Consider the following 14,148-nt stretch of genomic DNA (forward strand, 5'->3'; position numbering starts at 1 on the left):
AAAAAAATGAAGTGCTATAAATGAGAGATATAAATAATAAAGCATGTCACCGGAATTGAATGATTAAATAACTAGCTACTGAATGTTAAACTGGACCTAACTTTTGACCTTGTATAACCAACCGCCACGGCGTTCTGCACTCCACTTGAATCAAATTATCATAAATAAGGCAGACTCATACCACAATTAAAGGTGGTATGAGTCTGCATGACAGGCAATACTCGTATCCGAAAATACGAGTATTGCCTGTCAAGGACTTTTATAAGTAAAGTATTCGAGAGACATTCTAAAGGCAGTTGAAGTTCATTCGCTAGCTGCCCTTTCTTTCTGTAATTCCTTTTACATTTCACCCACAGTTCGTGGTACCGACTATTTTCGTAAGAAATGCGCTACTTAGTTGACGAGGAGGTGAAATGGAATTTTAGTGCAAATAGCTAGTGAATTACCTTGATCCACCTGGAACAATTTTCTCGATTGTATATTAAAAATGTTGCTAATAACCAAACTAAATCAAAGTTCCAGCATTATACATAAACGCATTACTAATTCCTATTTTTAAATTAGTAGTAGAGAGGCATATGATGCAAGAAAGCAAGCTTGTGTAGCATTAGCCAAAAAAAAAAAAAAAACATTTCACACATCTTTTCCCTCTAAAATTTGTCCAGTTCCTCCTAGAATTTATTAAACTATCAACTTCTGACTATGTATATATTAAGTGCAATAGCGTCATTAATACACAGCCATTTCTGAAAACAGAATATTTATAAAGCGGCATCGTTTTAAGTTATGTATTGTGAATACCTTCACAACGAGTTGCCATGATATTGCACTACTTCGAATGATGCCATCATTGCATCACTTGGGTATCTACCCACACACCGAAGAAAGGCCAAATAGCCCTGAAACGGTGCCGTCTGGGTGGTGGTACCTACCTGAGAATAAGTAATATTAGTCTTCTCCTTAGGTGAAGCGTTACTTATTCGAAGTAACGCTTCAAATTGCAATATCATGGCAACTCGTTGTGAAAGGTATTCACAATGAGATATAACTTAAAACGATGCCGCCTTATAAATATTCTGTTTATTCAGAAATGGCTGTATTAGTGATGCTGTTGCACTTAATATATACATAGTCTAAATTTCCTTGCAGCTTGACGCTTTAGCCCTAAATGCATCTTAGCTGTCAACTTCCAAAACAACAGATGAAAGTTTTGTTCCAGCAATCGACTACCTGCAGGCTAAAGGCAAATCTCTACACATCTGTTCTACAACTGTTTTTCCTCAATTTGAATTTATACCTCCTGCGATTCATAATCTGAGAGAGTGGTCTTGGCGCATTATAGCCTTAGATGCTAATGCGCCAATAAAACAAAACCAAACCAAACCAAGCTCAACCCATTCAAGGCCCTAACCACCTCAATCAGATCACCTCTCAGGTGTCTAGTCTCCAGACGTTGCAATTTGCAGAACTTAAGCCTTTCTTGGTAAGAGAACTCCTTCGTTCCGCTCACCAACCTTGTTGCCCTTCTCTGTACCCAAGAGAAGGATGTAGAGGTGCCCAAGCAACTCTACATCCTTCCTAAAATGAGGCCTCAAGATATGTACGCAGTACTCAAGGTGTGGCCTGACCATTGTCTTACACAAAGGGATAATCGCTTTTCCCTGTTAGCAAATCCTTTTCATTCTCCACCACCCTAAGTGTACCACACAGTTGATACACATACCGATTTGCAGTACTTTGCATTTGTCAATGTGAAACTTCAGTTGCCACTTCTCAGCCCATCTGCCCAACTTTTCTAGATCCTGTTGCAGTAGCACACTGCCATTACTGTCATTAACAACCCTGCCGACCTTTGTATCATCTGCAAACTTGGACATTAAGCCCGATATACCTTCATCAATATCATTGATAAAGATACAAAACAACATTGAGCCCTACACCGAACCCTCTGGGACTCCAATAATAACATTGGTCCACGAAGTTCAGCGTCCCCCGGGGTTCGTTGTTGGCCTCAATGTTGTTTTGTATCTTTATCAATGATATTGATGAAGGTATATCGGGCTTAATGTCCAAGTTGGCAGATGATACAAAGGTTGGCAGGGTTGTTAATGACAGTAATGGCAGTTTGCTAATTAAGAAATAGTGAGATTAAGAATTCAATTTTATTAACTGCGCATAAAAGAACAAACATAAAAATGTTATATTCTGCTTACGCCCCGTTCTATTTAATTTATTGTATAAAGTTTAGTCTGCGCGGTAGCACAGTTGGATCGTCAACGTCCTCCTCACACCTGGTGGAAAAGGCCTGAGTTCCAATCCCGTCGATGACATGGGGAAATTTTACTGACTTTATTTTTTTTTCACTCCGTGGCTGAGTTAGTCGGTCTCAAGCGTAGATAGAAAGGGTTTTTTTCCAGAAACTGGGGTGTTTCGTTCAGCAGAACAGGCAAATCGAGCAGAGAACACACGCAGTTTACAGACACAATACACGTGGGGTATATGAATTAACTTTCCACGTGGCCCTAATGTAATAAATTGGATTATATCAAGTTTGTCACTAATCTTTATTGTTGCGATTCGTTTCTTCTCTGTGTGAGGTTTAGTAACTTTAGGAGCCATAGTGAGGGATTTTTAATTTGAAATAAATGCAAAGCAGAGGTATGATCAGTGAAATCAGTACAGAATTCTTTAGCAAATGATGCAAAGAAAAACAGCATAGAGTTCTTTACTTATTTAAACTTTAGAAGGAAGGAGATGAATCAGATTGGTCCACTTAACATAGATGGTTCGACTGTTGATGATCCTGCTCAAGTAGCTGATAAACTGAATGAGTATTTTGCATCTACATTCACACAAAAGGAGTTATTCAAGCATGGGAATGCCAGAAGTTTATCAAACTCTAACAGGAAGCTAAGTGATTTTGTAATAACTGAGAGCGAAGTGGAGGAGAAATTGTTGAAGTTAAAGAACATTAGTTATTTAATTTTTGGCACCTGGGACAGATGGAATCTATCCAGTTATAATGGAGGTAGTAAGGGAAGTAAGCAAACCCTTAGCCATAATAATGAGAGCATCCTTAGAGTCAGGGGAGGTCCCCGTGGACTTGAAATGTGCAAATGTATCCCCAATTCACAAAGGGGGTTCAAAGAGTGACAAATAATTATAGACCTGTTAGTTTAATTTGTGTTCCGGAGAAAATAATGGAGTTACTGGTTAAAGAGGTGATACATGATCACCTAGACAAGACAGCAGTAATAGCTCGGACACAGCATGGGTTTGTTAAGGGGAAGTCTTGTATGACCAGTTTGATTGGATACTATGATGTGATCACAAAGAATGGAGAAACTGGATTGAAAAAACAATTTTGATATCATATACTTGGATTTCAGGAAAGGTTTTGATACTGTTGCGCATGGAATACTGCTGTACAAATTGGAGCGGTATGGAATTGGTGGCAAGTTACTGCAATCGATAAAGGGACGGTTGAGTGGGAGACGGCAGAGTGGTAATAAATGGACACTGCTCTACGTGGACTAATGTTATTAGCCGAGTCTCCCAGGGTTCGGTGCTTGGCCCATTGTTTTGTGTATTTATGAATGATATCGATAAAGATATATCAGGCTTAATGTCCAAGTTTGCATATGATACAAAGGTTGGCAGGGTACAGACAGTATGCTACTGCAGCCGGATCTAGAAAAGTTAGACAGATGGGCTGAGAAGTGGCAACTGAAGTTTAACATTGATAAATAGAAAGTACAAGTACTCCATATGGGTAGCAGTAACCAAAGAGAAACGTACCATCTGTGGTACATTCAGGAAGATGGAGAATGAAAAAGACCTGGGGGTAATTGTGCATTCAGATATGAAATTTTCTGAGCAGTGCAGACGGGCAGCCAGAGCAGGTCATGGAATTTTGTCAATGATATATAGTAATTTTTCTAGCAGAGACAAGGAGGTGATTAACCATTTATATAAGGCAATGGTCAGGCCAAACCTTGAGTATTGTATACAGGTCTGGAGGCCTCATTTTAGAAAGGATGTAGAGTTGCTAGAACGAGTACAGAGAAGGGCAATAAGATTGTTGAGAGGAACAAAGGGGTGCGCTTACGAAGAAAGGCTTAAGTTCTGCAAGTTGCAGCAGCTGGAGACTAGGCACCTGCGAGGTGATTTGATCGAGATGTATAAGGCTTTGAATGGTTTGAGCAAGCTAGATGCTGACCGGATACTTTCGCTTGCTCAGATTAATAACCTGAGGGGTCGTGCATTGGCCTGACGTAGCCGAGTGGTCATGAGCGGGAGTGCATAGCACGCGTTCCTTGAGTGGACCGGGGTTCAAGCCCGTGACTACACAATACGATAAATATTTGTATTGAAGATTTATTGTAAACTCTACTGACTTGATTGTCGTGCCGGAGTATAAACAGAAAATTTATTTTATTCAAATTGAGGAAAGACAGTTGTAGGATAGATGTGCGGGAGTTTGCCTTTAGCCAGCGGGTAGTTGATTGCTGGAACAGACTTCCTTTTGTTGTCGTGAAAGTTGATAGCTTAAATAAATTGAAGGCTTAACTTGACAAACATTTAGAGTGACCGGATGGGTGAATGGTAAGGGTTTTTTTTTTTTTGTTTTGTTTTGTTTTGTTTTTCTGCTGCAGTTAAGCTTGCTTTTTTGCGTCATATGCCTCAACTGATGCTAATGATAATTCACTTTCAAAATGGCGAACGTAAACAAAAATAGTAATCACGTGACTTGTCATTTTCTGTTTTCGTCACTGCAAGACATCTGTGCTGCATGTAAACGTCCGATCAAAATGTGCCGTTAGCTCGAATGCTCCGTTGTTTTTGTGGTGCCGTGATTTCGACAGTCTACCGGAAGTGTTCTTTTATTGATGAACAATTCCTATCTTTAATTTCGTAATAAAATATTTTTGGAAAATTAAAGAATTTATCGAAAATATGCGTGCGGATCATTTTTAGGAGTCAGTACTACCTTTATAAGTTTAGTAATCTTTAAGAAACAAATCATATGCAAGACAGTAATTTGAATCTAACTCACTGGTACGTAGCGGTATGTCAAGTTGTATTCCAAAATTCAACAAAAACGTTTTGATTTTGTGGTTTGGAAATGTAACGTTTTCGTTCCAGTTTGGTGCGATTTTGCACTTTCCTGATGGAGGAAGTATTCTTATTGGACCGCTTTCTTAATGGAAATCTTAATTCCATTCTCAAACCTTTTTGTTGTTAATGTAATTAGGGCATATTTATGAATGTTGATCACTAGCTCAGTCATTGGAAGTAGCATTCGGAATGACCTTTTTTTTTTGGGTTTTTTACTTTTATTTTCTCTTCCGGGTTTGTAGGAATGATACTGCTCCATCCCACACGATATCATCAGAATGAGAAGCCGCAATTAGTGGACAAAAAGGGCGGTTGTGCAGAGACCAGTGCACCCACCATGCCACAAATACATCCTGAGAAATATTTTGCAATTTTAAGAGTCCAGTGACAGCGTACGCGGGCGCTGAAAGTGCATCGTGCCTTCCCTTCTTGTGTTCCTGTGTATCAATAGATGCAAGGGTTTAAAAATCAACATGCTAATTCTAGAAAGTAATAAATCAATAAGATAAAATTATTTTTTTATTATTATTTGATGTTTGTAGATTTTTTTTTACTTGTTGTAAATTTATTTCATTACTTAAATATAATATCGGGATCTTGGTTGGGTTGCTTGAAGAATGTGCGATTCCGGGTGCTGTAGTGTTCTAATCCTTCCCCTTTTCGCCAGGCCTGTAAGTGTACATTTTTTTTCAGCAAAAAGCATATTTTATAGTAAAGAAAAAAAAATAGTATTTTGTAAATTTTGCGTAATCAGTTTTACTTTAGTGAACTCAGAGCCGTTTCTGAACAGCCAACTGCTTTAGCTATCTTTATAAATGAATAGAATAAGACAATGTTTTACCTTTCTCATTTTACCAGAACTGAATGAAGAAGTGATGATTGTCCTCACCCTCTTCCAACGTTCGCCATGTAGACGAGTAATCATGTTGTCTATTATTGGGTCAGCAGAGTTGAATGCCTGGAAATAAATTATAAAAATAAAAGATAATTAAAATAAGACTTTTGAAGCGTAGGGCGTTTGGAAAGTCTCTGGCTACCACAGAAAGAAAAAAAAATTGCCAAATGAATCGACCTTTCTTCAACGTTGTAATTCTTTGAAGGCTGAATACTTTAATGCAACGTTCCCTTCTTTTGTAGATCCTCTTAGGTTGAATGTTTTGACTAGGCCCTCTAACAACCCCTGGCCGATATGAACAACCTCGCTTGTCCGAAAACTTTACCCTTTCAATTTTTTTTCATTTTTTTTGTTTGTCTCAGTGAGCGAAACTGTTATTAATCAGAAGTAAAGTTGTTATTACAATTACTTTGATTTGTAATCATCTGTAACACTTACTTTTATACCCATGTCTTGCGTTATCGTGGGTAGCACAGTTGGTATAGCCAGTATCCTCCCCACTCCGGGTGAAAGAGATCAGACTTCGAATTCCATCAATGACGCTAAATTTTTTTTTTCATTATTTATTTTTTTTTCATTTTCTTCACAATGTGACTGAGTTAGTCGGTCTCGGCTAACATGGTTTTTCTCCCAGAAACTCGGGTTTTTTGTCCAGAAAACAGCAAAGCGACCACAGAGCACATGAAATATACAGTCATTATGGCCTAAGTTTCTGATGCGCCTAAATTCCTACAATAGTCAACCAACCAATCAACTTTATCTTGACTAATTAGCACTTTTCCTGAACCTGTAATTCTCTTCCATGATATGGCAAGGACCTTTAAATGGGCTTTGTTCAAAATGTGTTCTCTCTCTCTATAAAACGGATTCCTTCTACGTGCTAGGCAGAACAAGCTTATTAAAAAAAATTATCCCTCAAAAGTTTTGAGAGTTCAAGTCTTTATTTAATCCATGAGGCTTTCAGCAGGAGGCGGACACAAATATACTAATAGAAAGATCCTTCGATTGCGACTCCACTTATTATTTTGTCTTTGGATCATAGTATTAAATTGAAGTTTCATACACGGTCACTGATTACTTCATTACTCTTGATCAAATTTTGCAAGGATTATCTTTGCACAGTTATCAAGTTTGCATTCAAATCTTTGTGGACAGTATGATGGACGCGTATAATATTGAAATTCATTCCAGCGAGCTTTCAAAATTAAGTCGTGAGCAGCGTCGACCTTTTCTGTGGATGAACGGTCAGTGATCGCCGAGCGATGAATTCATTTTGAATTACTCACGACCACTTTTGTATGTAGTAACCCAGTTCGTGATGTTACCATATTACGGAGAGTCATCGTGCTTTCATTATGAAATAAATTAATTGTGTGTCCAGGGATTACAAAGACTACAATTCTTAGGATGGTATTTGCAGTCTTTCGAAAACCCACAAATGGGTGAGTAATAAACACTAAAATTGCATTGATCCAGAGACGATAGTTCAGACTGAAAAACAACAATCGTGTTTACGAATTTAAATATTACTACAGGAGCAGAATACATGACTGACTTTCTCATGGTGGCAAATACCTTCCAAATATGAAACAATAAAAAATTACAACTCAAACTTACCCTTCTGCTAGAGAAGGCATGAAAATCCTTCACTAAGATTTGCCTGAGAAGGTCTGGTATGGCAATGAAAATGGTGGGTCTGGAACCTTCAAATGCCCTAAAAATACATTGAGAAAAGAAATAATTATGCATCAATCGCGAGTTCTTTCAGTGCTACACTTCTCAGAAGTTTACATAGTTAAAACTGTAAAAGGAACCGTTAAAATCTTCTAGAATTACATCGTAATTTAATGTTTATATACCTAAAAAAAAATTGGGGTTGGTTGTGTACAGGGACACAACCGGAATCGATTAATGTAACGGTATTTTTTTTCCTTTTTGCCAATTAATTTCATTTATAATGTAAAACTCCTGGCCATGTCGCCGTGTTGAGTATTATTGTCTCTAGTACATGTCCTGTACTTATTAGCAATAAAGAATTTATTTATAAGGCGTGAACCCGTCTTTGTGTTATTAGAGGAAGGGTAAGATGTAAACGAATAAAGTCTTGGTGGTTATAAGTGAAGTATAATTTTATTTATCAAAGCCGATGATAGGAGAAGTAAGATACATATGGCATAGTATTTACATCGATGTTTCTTACAAAGGTTAAAGCTATACGAGTGTTGCCCAGAGTAGTGGGCGATGTAGAAATATACTTCAAGTTGAACTTTTGAATTCTTCTTTCCAATGATATACGTTTCTTACATTTCTGTTCATATTTCCTTTGCAATTTTTTCGACATTATGAAAATTTTCTTCAACTCAGCACACTTATCGGCTTATAACTTTACAAATTTTATTTTATCGGTTATTATTGCTAAATAATATTGTAGATCCTGTTATTCTCTACAAATCGACACCAATTTCAACGTCCTATCTCCTCGCAATCCAAAGTTACACTGCCCAAACGCCGAGTGGCATCGCCATTTTCAGTGTTCACGCGCAAGCGTTACCCCTCACCGCTGCACACCCCCACTACCCACCATTTTAGATACGAACATAAACCCCTCTATCCAACAAAATTTAAATCATTAATTATCGTTTATAGTTTACGAGATATAAGCGCGACAAATCTTGCCATTTTTTTTTGGTCGCTAGAGTTTTCGTAGAAACCCTCCCCCTATACTATACTGCCTCAGTAGCCAGGTGGGAAGGAGCAGCAGTGCGTAGCACATGCTTCTTGATTAGACCGGGGTTCAAGCCCGTCACCACCAAATACGGAGGATGCGGAAAGGTCAGGGAATGACCACCGCATATACCGGAGCAATATGGCCTTAGTTGCTAATGCTCCTAAAAACTAAATAACAAACAACAACATCCCCCTATACTGGACCGAATTTAAAGACTTATTCACATCCAAAAGCAAATGTAACTAAAATGTGTAATAAAGGAATATTATGGAAATAAATTTCACATTTGTGAACCCAATAGCAAGTCCAATATGGCGATGTTTCGAATTCACCTTTGATTCCGTAATTGGACCAGGATGGAGTTCCTCAACATTGGAATATTCGAAGTACATTCTAATGAAATGGTACACTTATGAGTTAAATAAGCTGAACTTATTTGTGAAACTCTTTAAACTGTAAGCGTATAAATATATTGATATTAATTTCCCCAAGCGTGCACTCGTAAAAGTATTATGTCTGTAGAAATGTGTACACCGTTCGGTATATACGTTGTGCAGGCTAAAAATCTCGGTTAAATTCACGCCGAAAACTTTCCACCTGAGATTTGTGGAACTATGGGGGTGGGGATTTTATTCATTATTTATTGATTATATTTATATATCTTTGTGGTTTAGTTCCCCTTTAGATTAAACTCCCCACTTGCGCATCTGACTATTAACTTCACAGAATTTTAGGTTCAAGGGGAAACAAAACAACAAAAACAACAACAGAACAACAAAAACCACACAAAAGTTGCATATAAAATTTAGTTTATTGTACATATTTACATGAATACATCAAAACCGAAATGATTAAACTCAAACACATGACAAAATAATCTAATCTCATCTACTTATATCATCAAAATTCCCCTTTCAAGAACTGATAATGTTTCTTCCTCCTTACACCTGAGCTCAAATAACTTTCAAAGATCTGTTAACATTCTCTCTTCTATGACAAAATCAATTTCTTACTCCAAAATTAGATTAAACTTCTATACTCTTAATTTCTGGATAAATTGTTACCCCCAATTTCTACAAATAACTACATGAACATTTGATACTTATGATCATTTATCTATCTCTTCACATTTCTTTCCAAAAATTTCGTTAATCATAAATGTTACCACACCCAACTACTAGCGAATATCAATCTCCTCCTTATTCCTTCCTACATATATTTTTTAATCATGCATCATTTAAAACCATTAATAACAAATATCAATCCCTCTATTCTTTTCTACATATATTTAATCATGCATCATTTAAAACCATTAATAACGTGTATCAATCCCTTTTTATCCCCTTCCAAAATATCATATATCTAATATTTTCCCCTTTATTAATGTCTTTCCTTCCTGACTCTTCTCTAACCTATCTTTACAATTAGGTATTTCTAGTACATATCTCAGTGTCTTTTAAAAGTCCTGCTGATCAATTATCGGGGTTCCTACAGTTCTTAGTGTGTGTGAGAGTACTTATGTAACTAACCACTTACTTAGTTATCTTGACGGGCTCTGCGGCATGTCTTTCATCTTTCTTGTGGTGAATAGTAGGTCTATTCCTTAAAAAGCGATTCATTTCATCTGGTTAGAACGGTTGTTCTCACTTTTGTTTGGCTCCGGACTTTATCAGCTTCAGCACCATTTATCTCCTGGGTATCAGACATCTCGTTACTTGATAATGGATTTGATTTCTTCTCATCCTTTTGTGAGAGATCCTGCAATGAACTAACTTCTACCGTATTCAGCCTCCTCAACTATTTTAATTGCCTTCTACTCTTTACTGACAATACGTCGGGCTTCCTTTATTGTCCAACAATTTTAATTTTTCTCTATGGCACTTTCCTCCATCCCTTTCACTCCTTCACTCAAAAATACTGTCTGTTACTGACTGATTAATACCTCTTAACTTATTCTCTCTACTTACTCGACTGCCTCTCTCACTAATTCTTCTATCTTAGAACGTATCTACCCTTTCTCGACTAACTACTCCATCTTAAACTGGTCAGCACTTGCTCAACTCTGACAGACTCTTTCCAACCCTTTTTTTTTCTGCCTTTTTGTTCTACCTTCCTTCATCTTACTCCCGAGTCCCCCACGCCTATTACCAGTGACTCCTTCCAATCCTATACTCATCCTCGGATTCTTCTCCTTTCATTTGTTATAAGATCCTTACTCAGCCTGCCCAGTAACACAAGTTACAATACACCCACTTTTACTATTTTACCGGATCTGCTGCCATACTGTGTGCCCTTAGATGTTAGCCGATTATTCAAAAAAACAACACTCTCCTCTCTCTAATGCCTTGTCCTCCTAGCGTTCTAAAACCACGAAACTCCCATCTCTTGACCACAGCATCTATTTTTGGAAACTTGTCTGCTGGTCAAGAACCCACTTCCTGTTTGCGACCCCTCATAAACGTTAATTCGTCTGTTTGCGCCAGACCCCATGCTGCTTTGTCGTAGTTTTCTCTTGGTATATCCCCGAGTATAGCAGAAGTTGAAAGCACGGACCCTGCCTTTATTTCTTACTGAATAATCTTATTAGTGAAATAGACGATATTACCATCTTATCCCACTAGCGGCAAGAATCTTATAAAAAAAACTTACTTCCAAAGTCTTTATAAAAAAAAATATTTTTGTAAGATTCCATATCTTACAGAACCCTCGATTGAAGAGGTCGTTAGAAATTCCTCCAGTGGTAGTTGTCTAACCCATATCAAACTGTCTTCATTTTAGTATTTATTTACTTATTAGTATAGTTATTACCTAATATTTGTTTGAAACTCCATTAAATTATTGTAATAACGTCGTGAATTCTCTGTATAATGTCTAAATACGGTGAAGTTCTGTAAAATGTGGCACATTTTGCAAAATATCAACCATTTACAACCCACAAATATTAAGAAAGTCACTTGTTTTGCGTGACTGAGGTTCCAGCCCGTGACTGCTAAATACGGTGCAGTTTCTTGTACTTTCTCTGTCTGGTGAACCATGTGTGGTGGTTTCGGATATAGTTTCGGTCTTCGTTTTCACCGTAACGGCAGTTGAGGTTCATCCACGATATTCATAGAGGCAAGTTTGTGATTCATGGATCCTGACGTAGCGCAGTGGTCAGGAGCGAGAGTGCATAGCACGTGTTCCTTGAGTGGACCTGGTTCAAGCTCATGACTACTACATACGATAAATATTTGTATTGACGATTTATTGTAAACTCTACTGACTTGGTTGTTGTGCCGGAGTATAAACAGAAAATATATATCCATGGCCTGTAATCAGGAAAGGGGCGTATAAACCTGGGCTGTACCATGCTCGAGCTTTAGGGAAGATATGGGCTATATGAGGTAAGAATTTTTTAGTGATGAGTCCTTTGCAGGTGGTGTTCCATCTATTTCGTCTGGCGTTATGAACATGGACTGCAGGACTTTTTTTTTTTTCTTCTTCGATGGTGTTTGATGGGTTAGTAGTGAAATCTAGGATGGTGGTGGTGGTAGGGAGTACCTCGGCGACGGGTAGTGCATGCATTTACGAATTACCTCCAGGTCCACGAGGAGAACTCTCGCCAGGACTTGGTGCAGTGGGTTGCTTTACAGGCACGGTGAAAGGGAGAAGGATATTACGTTGAATTGAGGGGAGCTTCCTTTGATTACGAACAATGAGCACACGATGTTACTAGAACCCTTCACAGTAAGTTATAGTGGGAATGAATTGATTTGTATAGCGTTTGCATTGAGGGATGATTGAGGTCCCAGTCTGACCAACTGATCCTCGTTACCATTGAGGTGTAGTTCCTGATTTGCGGTGAAGGTAGTCTAGATGCTGTCTAGATCGTGAGCTTGGAGTTGAGAATGACCACAAGGTACTTCAGCTCCGTTGCCAATTTAACGGTCCTACCAGCAATTTTAATCTGTGACAGTCTGCTTATTTGATGGATTCCTCTAAGTAGAATTGAAGTAGTTTTCTCAGGTCTATCTTTGTAACTTTGTTAGTGCTTCATTGGGTGTTGTTTCCAGGGAAGTTCGGGAGTTTCTGGTTACTGCCAGGATCAGGACACGGTCCATGTTCAGAAACTCGTCTATGATCACATTCCATAAAAATGGGCCAAGAACAGAGCCCTGGGAGCAACATCTGCAGCCATTTCTAACTGTAATACTCCTGTTGTGCAGATAGTCCTGTATGGAGTTGTAAACATTTGCTTGAATGTTTATCTGAGTCTCCGAAGTATACTAGGCCACCAGAGCAGGTCAAAGGCACGTCGAAATCCACTGATATTGCTAAGAATTCTGTTTAGTGGCTGAGTTTGTGACAGAGTCCATGAGCTGTCGAAGGTCATTCTGCCAAACGGCCGGACTGAAAGCTGAACTGATTTAGGAACTGCAGATTTGCGCTGTCATGGCGTTTTTCCAATCTGAATAGGAGAAGACTTTCAAATATTTTGCTTAAAACGGGAAGGAGTTCGACGAGTCTGTATGACCCTGGATGCTCTGATGGCTGAGACAGGTTCTTCAAGATGAGGCGTAGTTTGGCCTCTTTGCAGTCATCCGGGAAAAGTCCAACTTCCAGGCAATAGTTGTACAGGCTGAGGATGAGATTTTATTGCGTTTCTGTGAGCTTCTTAATTGCTTTTGCTTCAATGAATTCTAACCCGGGGCTTTTTTGTTTTGCCAATGGCAAGTTTTAGTGCATCTGAGTTGAAAGGCTCTTCTATTGAAATGGTGTTGTACAAGGTTTTCAGCACATAATTGTTGTTGCTGGCTGCATTGAGGATCTGCTTTAGCGGAACAGGTTGCCAAAGATATTTACTGAGGCTTTCCATGTGAGAGTTGTGGTGTCCTGCGGGGTGAGAGTAGAGGAAGTGATCTCACCTCTGGGAGCTTGTTCGTAACAGTGCGATTGAGAACTCCTCCGGGTGGTATTTCCAGTTGTGGAGACTAGGTGCTCCCATGACTGTTTCTTCTTGGCTCTAAGTAAGGTAGTGTAGTCATTTCTTAGTCCACGGTAGGTATTATGTAGGGCATCGACTTCATGGGGAGGCCAGGTAGGGTCGAACCCGTTAGAATGCTTTCCGTGCCGACCACTACGGGACAGCACTCGGGAAAGTGTTTTTCTTCTTGATTGTTTTGTCACAGATGTTGGTTATGACTGATGTTATTTTCCTCTGATCTTGGTAAGATTGGTGCTTAAATTGTAGAATTAAATAGGTTCCAGTCTGCTTTGTCAATTGCATTACGGATGATGTTGTTTCTAGGAGAATGTACTGGTTCTATTGAGCATTCAAGTTTAAAAGTAATCGCCCTATGGTCGGAAGTTGTCCAAGCCTCACGACTTGCCGGTCGGTGATCTTATTAGCCATGGATCTTGTGGCTTC

At 38.6% G+C, this 14,148-nt stretch overlaps 1 protein-coding gene across 1 annotated transcript in view; it reads right to left on the reverse strand.

The window, feature by feature from the left end:
- LOC150085908 (cytochrome P450 3A8-like) overlaps nucleotides 1-14,148 on the reverse strand; it is a 43,926-nt gene that overhangs the window by 19,631 nt on the left and 10,147 nt on the right. The window contains exons 4-5 of the mRNA XM_090374736.1: nucleotides 7,631-7,727; nucleotides 5,960-6,076 (exon numbers count right to left, since the gene is read on the reverse strand). Coding sequence (XP_090230862.1) covers nucleotides 5,960-6,076; nucleotides 7,631-7,727 — 214 coding nt within the window. The remainder of the gene's footprint in view (nucleotides 1-5,959; nucleotides 6,077-7,630; nucleotides 7,728-14,148) is intronic.

This window comes from Mastigoproctus giganteus, chromosome 5 (genome assembly GCF_048544385.1).
Source record: "Mastigoproctus giganteus isolate SK-2022 chromosome 5, ASM4854438v1, whole genome shotgun sequence".
NCBI classification, from domain to species: domain Eukaryota; kingdom Metazoa; phylum Arthropoda; class Arachnida; order Uropygi; family Thelyphonidae; genus Mastigoproctus; species Mastigoproctus giganteus.